General features: G+C 53.0%; 1 protein-coding gene across 1 annotated transcript; it reads left to right on the top strand.

Moving 5' to 3' along the window:
- The first annotated feature begins 734 nt into the window (after positions 1-734).
- LOC108505956 (apoptosis-inducing factor 3-like) lies at positions 735-7,361 on the top strand. The gene is made up of 18 exons (XM_017832475.1): positions 735-802; positions 870-979; positions 1,063-1,172; positions 1,595-1,639; positions 1,721-1,802; positions 1,936-2,048; positions 2,466-2,552; positions 3,083-3,174; positions 3,386-3,516; positions 4,067-4,182; positions 4,582-4,653; positions 4,997-5,060; positions 5,525-5,601; positions 5,682-5,799; positions 5,939-6,037; positions 6,477-6,552; positions 7,002-7,106; positions 7,231-7,361. The coding sequence occupies exons 1-18, from the start codon at positions 735-737 to the stop codon at positions 7,271-7,273; spliced, it is 1,608 nt and encodes a 535-aa protein (XP_017687964.1). The 3' UTR covers positions 7,274-7,361.
- The last annotated feature ends 916 nt before the right edge of the window (positions 7,362-8,277 follow it).

Here is an 8,277-nt window from a genome sequence, read left to right as displayed (position 1 = left end):
AGAGGAGAAAGTCACAGACGGCAGCGGTGGTGGCTTTCTGAGCCGGGGGACAGGTGACAGAACCCCCCCAGCAGGACCAGGTGAGTACCCACCAATGCTTCTCCCAAGGGCCCTGGGAGCGGGGCAGCGTTGCAGCAGGGATTTGCAGGAGCAAGTCACCACCCTGTACTGAAACCTGCCTCAAATGGCCCCCACTCTGCGCCATTTCTTGCTTTTTTTTTCTCCAAAACAGAGAGGGATATTCCTAATCAGCCTCTCAACTGATTGCTATGGCAGGGAGAGCATTAAGGACTGAGGGTTTTCTCACTTTTCTAGCCCAAGAGGTATTTTGGGCAGGGATTAATGCTTTCATGGCAATTAGCATGAATAACATCTCTGCAAAAATTTTAGAGAGGTTTTCAAGATGCTGAAGTGGCTCTTTAGACCCAATTTGGGGGAGACAGGGGATAAGGCAGCAGCACCTCCCCATAAATAATTGCATTTATTTACAACAGTCATTAATCATATCTCCTGACTAACCCTGTGCTGCAGTTTAATGGGACACAGGGCTGAAAACAAAAAGTGGGTTAAATCAGAGGAGAAAAGGACAGAGGAATGGACTTCAGGTTTGGACACAAAGTTAAAAAAGGGGGTGAAATGGGTGTTTTCCGCCAGCTGAGGGTTTTTTCATGCTGTATCAGGAATTTGGGACCCCTTAAGTGCCTGGTGTTGACCAGCTCCCAGCAGCCACCGGCATGGACAGCGACGACACCAACACCGTCACCGCCGAGGTCTGCAGGGAGGACGACGTTGGGGATGGAGAGTGAGTACCTGGTGGTGGTGGTGGGGAGCCAGGTGATTGTGTGCCCACCTCCCCACCTCTCCCACAGGCTCCTGGAGGTGATGGTGGCTGGTTACCCAGTGCTGCTGGTGAGGAACAGGAAGGAGTTCAGCGCCCTGGGCAGCAAATGTCCCCACTATGGTGCCCCGCTCAGCAAAGGTAACCCCAGCTCGGGGCAGGGGGAGAAGCCACGTTGAGGAGGTTGGTTCTCACTGCCCAGCTGTGGGGGGTTTCTGTTGCAGGGGTCTTGAGAGGAGAGAGGCTGCGCTGCCCCTGGCACGGCGCCTGCTTTAACATCAGAACTGGAGACATCGAGGAATACCCTTCTCTGGACTGTATCTCCTGCTTTAAGGTGACCTCTCGGCTTTTTCTCCTCCCATCTCGGGCTGTGTTCTCTGCACCTCTCACATTCATTCCCTCTCACAAGCTCTGTATTCCTGACACCAACTGAAAGCCCCCTGCCCTGGCCACCCCTCCGTGGTCCAGGTCATACAGAGCTACAACACATGGGATGATTTCTTGGGATCTTGTAACTCCCTGCCCTAAAGCTCCTTTGAATCAAAGGTGATGCCATATATCCTGGTGTCCCTCACAGCCAGCACAGCTCTTGTGGGAAATAAAAATGATTTACACCTCTTCCTGAGTGCTCTTGGAATGAGGAGGAAAGCTCATGAGCTCCTCAGCATCATTTGACATCCAAGATCAGAGTTAGGTGAGCTCCTACCACAACCCCATGGATGCAGCACTTAAATGCCCTCTCCTTGCCCCCTTCAGGTAACAGTGGAAGATGGAAAGGTGTTTGTTACAGCAAAAAAGAAGGTACTGACCTTACCTGCTGCCACTGAGCACGAGCAGCACCTTGGGCTGGGCATGACTTCAGCATTTCTCATTTTTTTCTAGGACCTTGAAAACAGCCTGAGGGTGAAGGACAGAAGCAGGCGGTGCCTTGTCAACCAGAACACGATGCTGCTGCTGGGGGGAGGTCAGTGAAGGGGTCTGTGCTGTGCCCTCTCCACACACGCTGTGAGCTGCCACTCTCTTCTCCAGGGAGGGCTTACCTGCTCCTCTTACTCCACAGTGGTGTGTAAGAGGGCTGAGATGAGCATCTCCTCTAGGTGTGGCTGCCCTGGTGTGTGCAGAGACGCTTCGCCAGGAGGGTTTTACTGGCAGGATCATCATGGCCACTAAAGAGAAACATGTTCCATACGACAAGTCCAAACTGAGCAAGGTTTGTGTGTGACAAGGGCAAGGACTGTGCCTGGGCACCACGTGGGACATGGCCCACGCTGAGGGCCAGGCTGAGCAATTGAGTGAGCTGTGCTGGCAAAGCAGGAGTGCTGAGGTACTCACAGGGAACAGGGGTAAAAATTCCAGAAAACATCTCACTTCTCCCTCCCAGGAAGTCTTTGATCAAAGTCCACCACAAGTTGACGGTTTTCTCTCCTTTTACTGAGTTCTTCCCGCTAGAGTTTGAGTTGATGGTTTTTCTGAGGGAGAACAAGAGGCTGGGGATGGGGCAGTGTGGGGAGCTGTGATTGATTAATGGGAAATTTACCTCTTATGTAAACTGGTTTACCAGTAAACACTGAAGGAAAATTGCTGTTTGTAAGAAATGCTTTATTTCACATTTCTGTTGTGTTTTCAGGAAATGGACTTGAAAGCTGAGGAAATCTACCTGAGGAAACCTGAATTCCTTGATGCTCAGGGCATAGAGTTCTGGACAGATAAAGAGGTACCAGAGCAGCTGAGCTTAGTCTTCAATCATTGATCCTGTTCCTGCCATGGTGAGGGGAAAAAATTCCTTACTATAAGGGTGGTGAGGCCCTGGCACAGATTTCCCAGAGAAGCTGTGGCTGCCCCTGTATCCCTGGAAGTGTTCAAGGCCAGGTTGGACAGGGCTTGGAGCAACCTGGTCTAGTGGAAGGTGTCCCTACCCCCAGCAGGGAGGTGGAATGAGATGGTCTTTGAGGTCCTTTCCAACCCAAACCATTCTATGATTCTATAAATTAGAGCTCTCCTAAATACATGTATTTTCTTCTGGGACAGCATCCCCAGGCCAGTGCTACACATGGTGTCCATACCTTGGATGTAACACTGGTCTGTGCAGCCCATGGATGGACCTTTAGGAAGGGGGAGAGAGGACCCCAGCATCCCTCATCTCACCTGAGTGTCCAGAAACCAGGCAAACAGCCACAGGCAAGACAGGCAGGACACCAGTGGGTCAGAGGTGCCTGCCTGATCTCTGACCCCTCTCTCCTGCAGGCAGTGTCGGTGGATTTCCAGAAGCAGCAGGTCCACTTCATGGATGGTTCCTCTCAGAAATACCATCAGCTGCTCATTGCAACAGGCAGCCAGTGAGTGCACAAAGCATTTGCCACACATAGAATTAGAGGCAGGACAGGATGGGTCAACACTGGGACGCAGAATTGGAGTTGTTTGAGGGAGGTGGTAGGAAATGAGATGAAAGGACAGGATGGGATGACACAGCCATAGGCTTGTGCTCCCTCCTCATTCTTTCTGTTTAATTTCTGATTATGGGATGCATCTGGATTTTCTCTCTTTCAGCTCCAGCTTCCTCAAAGTCCCAGGTGCAGACCTGCAGAACGTGTGCGTTCTCCAAACCCCAGAAGACTCCAGCAAGATCTTGGAGCTGGCAACTGGGAAGAATCTGGTGATCGTAGGAGCTTCATTCGTAGGTACCAGGCTGGAGTGGGTATCAAGCTATCAGTGAGCACTTCTGTTGCCTGTGCAGATGAACCAGAGGCCCTCAGGGAAGGGATGTTCATTTTCTACCCAGCTGGGATCCTCCCTGGAGCCCTGTAGCTGCTGGGGGTGTGCATTACGCAGCACCCACTCATTCTTTCCTCTGATAGCCAGAAACTTTGAGAGCTATAAACAATTCCTGCACAAGGACAGAGGGAAATGTGCTTTATAAAAGGTCACTGTCCTTCAGAGGAGCTGGATTCCCCAGAAGCATTGGGAAAGCGAGGAGGCAAGGCACAGAAAGGGGGCTATTTTTTTCAAAACCAGGAGCTGCTCTTTGCATTTCCTAATATCCAGGTCTGTAGTGCACAAGAACAAAGACAGTGGGGAGCTAAATGCCTCAGCCCAGAAATGCATAGCAAAGCAGTTAAGCACTGGCAACACATCAGATTTGCTCTCCTGGAAGGGGAAAAGATTTCCAAGCAGGAGGATACAGGTTGATGCTTGCAGCAGGCTTACCTTGGGCATGCCTTTCCCTTGCAGGAATGGAGGTGGCTGCCTTCCTCTCAGACAAGGCTGGTACCATCTCAGTGGTGGAAAGAGAGGAGTTCCCTTTCCAGCACGCTCTGGGTCCTCAGGTTGGAGGCGTCGCCATGAAGGTTAGGAAAACCTGGCACTAAATTCTAGGAGGGAGAACACACATTATCCAGGCAGCCCAGTGATCCACGACAGCCCAGGAAACCTCGCCCCTGTGCTGAGTCATAACTCTGTGTGCCCAGCACCAGCCTCACACATGGCTGGTCCCAACCTCCCCACGCACACATCACACTCCCCAGCCCTGCTTCATCCCAAACCCACCTCACACACCAGTCCTGACTGAGACTGCAGAGAAAAGCCAGGCTTCCAGGGTCCCTGCACCAGCCAGGGACACAAATGGAACCTCTCTGCAGCCTGGAGCAGCAGCTGTGCTGTCTGCCTGGGTTTTGGCTGGGCAGAGCTGTTTTTATAGCAGTACAGCCTGGAATTTCCTAATGAATACTGAAACCAGTCCTTTTCAGATGCTGCAAAATAAAGGGGTGAAGTTCCACATGAAATCAGAACTCTGTGAGCTGAAAGGAAAGTATGGAAAGGTCAGTCATGCCTCTGTGATCCCTGAACTGCTAATTTTAGGGGAAAAAAATCCCAAACTGAGGTATAACCCAGTGTCTACATCTCGACTGTCCTCTCGCATGTCTAGACCCTCCCTTTCTTTTCACTGAGTACAGCTCTGGGCTCAAAGGGCACCGGTAAGTGTTCCTCTCTCAGGGACAGCAGTGTGATTTTCTTTTACATTCCCAGCAACGCACATTAGCTGGACAAGGTGATCCGAACCTGGGGAAGAAAAAAGACAGCAAAGAATGAAGCAGCAGGGAGGCTGCTGGAATTAGGACAGTGTTTTTAACCCTTTATTAATGATTCTTTCTTCTCTCCTAGGTCACAGAGGCTGTTCTTGGCAACGGAGAGAAATTACCTGCAGATGTGGTAGTGGTGGGAATAGGTAAGAGACCCCAGTTGGGAGAGTGAGGCTCTTTGGGAATGGGGAGAACAGTCAGCAAGCCCAGAACACCACAGTTCATTCCCAGGACACCATTCCCTGCAGTCTCTTTCCAGTTCTGTTATCATCCAGCCCTTCCTCCTGGCCCCAAACACCTGCAGAAAGTCAGCAGTTCATGAACAAGCACTTGGCCTTGGAGGAAGGGAGCCAATTACACTCTCAGAGTGCCTTTGGCTCACTTGCTGAGCTCCATAGGTCACTGCTGTGTTACTGGAGCGTGCCATGTCCTGGGCCCTGATTTTACTGCCCCTGGATTAGCTCAGCACCAGCCCAAGCACAGCTTGTGCTCTGAGTGCTGAACAGAGCAAGTGCTCTGCTCTGAGCAGGCTGAGCAGGCAGCACGGGCACATGTTTGCTGTGGGACCAAATTTCCTCCCTGCCTTTTGTCCCTGCTCCTCTCCCTGCAGGGTCGACCCCCAGCTCAGCATTTCTGAAGGGCACCTCCATTGCCAGAGATGACAAAGGTGCCATCCTGGTGGATCTGGTGAGTGCCAGCCGAGTATTCCGGGTCCAACCCCATCCCTCCACTCTCATCCTTGCACTCACTGCTCTTTGTCCCCTTAGCACATGCAAACCAACATCCCAAATGTCTTCGCTGCGGGGGACGTGGTGTCCTTTCCAGTGGCGCTTCTCAACGGGGACCGGACCAGCATCCATCACCAACAAGTGGCTGAGGCCCACGGTGAGAGCTCAGCCACCTCACTTTCCAGCTCCCCTGGAGGAGGGAATGGGGCAGAAGGGACGGGGCAGGATAACAAGAGGCAGAGAACACTTCTTTGAGCACCTTCGAGAAAAATATTTCCTCTCTTGTCTCGTCACAGGTCACGTTGCTGCCTTAAACATGCTGAAGAAAGAAAAGGAGTTGCACACCGTTCCCTTCTTCTGGACCACGTTGCTTGGGAAAAGCATCCGCTATGCAGGTAGGAGGGGGCAGAGAGATGGGAACAGCAGAACTTCTTCCCTGCCCATTGCTCACCCACCAGCTGGGTCTGGGCTTGTAAACACAGTGGTTGCAGAGCTCACCTGAAGCATCTCAAGTTTTGGACTGGCTGCCACGGCGAGCTCAAGCTCTGGGCCTGAATGTTACCCAGAGCTCTTGTTCTTCACTGATCTCAAGTGGTTTAGAGGTTACAAAGGAGGAAGGACCTCCCTCTCTGAGCCAAGGAAAGGCTCAGGGTCATGATGCAATTGTGCAGCTCTGCATCAGTTCTGCTTGCCCAGGGCCTTCATGCCTGCTCCCCAGCTCTGCCCCAGCCAGTCACTGTGCCCTCTGTCCCTACCTGTGATGGCTCTGAGGTGGATGGGTGGCAGCTGCTGTGCCAGGTCTCCCTGAGCAGGCTGTGACATTCTCTCTCCCAGGCTGTGGAAAGGGATACACGGACACTGTTGTGAAGGGCAGCCTGGAGCAACAGAAGTTCCTGATCTTTTACCTCAAGTGAGTGAATCCATGACCAGTCCATGCCCTGACACAGCACTGCTGCGGGAACAGGGCAAGGTTCTCTCCCTTACAGCCTGCAGAGATTCCGCAGAGGCTCCACATCACCTCCTGTGGCTGCTGGGCGCTGAACCAGCAGCGAGATGGTTCCAGAGAAAACCAAAGCAGGGCAGGGAAGGAGAAGAGGATGAGCTTCAATGAAGACACCAGCTGGGCAGGGAGCCTGGGACACGTCTCCTCTCCCTCTGCCCCGCTGCTCCCAGGCTCGGTGCCCAGCTCCCAGCAGTGCCAGGCGATCTGCCACAAGTCCCTGTGCATCCTGCAGCCCCAGCCACTCTGCCCTGAGCCCTCTGAAATACAGCTGGTCTCCAGTCAGGGTGCCACGAGGACGCTGCTGTGCTGAGCTATGTACACTGAGGAGATCCACATTCTTCCTCTTTCCCTCTCAGGGATGGCCATGTGACAGCAGCTGCCAGCCTGAACTGCGACCCCATGGTGTCTCTCATTGCAGAAGTTTTATACTTGGGGAAACTAATCTCCAAAGAAGAAGCAGAGTAAGTGACAGCCTGGCCGAGCTGGTGGGTGGCTCTGTGCTGTTCCCCATGCTGGCAGAGCCCACTGAGAGACACAAAGCCCGGATGAGTTTTGGCAAATCCTCGACCTTCCTCTTGTTTGCAGGGCCTGTGACATCGGCAACATATCCTCGCTGGCACAAACCTGAGCTTGGTACCTGCCCCTGTGAGGGGCACATACCCAAGGGTTAACAGCTCCACATCCTCCTGTCCTGGAGAAATAAAACCATCAGCAAAGCCAAAATCAGCACCTGCATTTTGCGTTTGCAGACTCGCTCCTCACTCGTGTGCTGGGGCAAAGCACAGCAGAGCTTTCCCTCTTCTTCTAGTGATCTGCTGGGCTGGAAAAGAGGAGGTTGCCTGTGGCCTGAGGCTTAGCTGGGAGTCTGTGCAGGCAGCAGCCACCACACATCCACAGATCCACCCGCCACAGATAAAACCAGCTCCTCCTGTTCCTTCCCTGTTGGCAGGGAGCTTTCATCCAGCACACCGGTCACGCTGACCTTCTCCTTTGCAAAAGCACATTTCCCCAGCAAGGGGAGCTGTGAGCGAGACAAGCTGCTCTCCCGGCTGGGAACAGGGTGGTCTGTGCGCAGGAACTCGCACGGAATACCCTGCCCCTAAGAACAGAAATGCCACCCGACCTCTGAGGCAGCAGCACCTGCTGGCACTGTCACTGCCGTCTTGAATATTGCATTAGCTGCCGCAGCGAGCGCTTCCCACCCCTGACAGCAGCCAGCCTCCGGCAGAGAAATCCCAGCTCCAGTCAGCATCCCCTCTCCTGCCACGTCCCTGCGTGCTGGATGCTTCGGGGAGGTGGACAGATGCTGGAGGAAAGAGTCATCGAGTTTTTTTGCAAGGCAACAGCGCGCGAGGCTGTGCTTTCTACAGGAAACCCTGCACTTACTCAGCAGTCACATGGGGCTTTGCAAGAGGAAGGGTAAGTCCCAGGAGCTGGGCAAGTTCCCACAGGGACACTCATTGTCAGCCTAAAACCCCTCTGGTTTTACATGAGCTGCAGGATAGCCAGAGCCTGAGCCCTCTGCTCAGCAGGTGAGATACTGCAGAACTGGTTTTGTGTTAAATACACAAACTTGCCCTCTGGCACCTTCTCGCATATGAATTTGACCTGAAATATGACGTTTTGCATTTC

This window comes from Lepidothrix coronata, unplaced genomic scaffold, assembly GCF_001604755.1.
Source record: "Lepidothrix coronata isolate B3197 unplaced genomic scaffold, Lepidothrix_coronata-1.0 Scaffold203, whole genome shotgun sequence".
Taxonomy (NCBI): Eukaryota; Metazoa; Chordata; class Aves; order Passeriformes; family Pipridae; genus Lepidothrix; species Lepidothrix coronata.
Note: the sequence above shows the minus strand (reverse complement) of the source record. Positions and strands in the feature narration are given on the sequence as shown.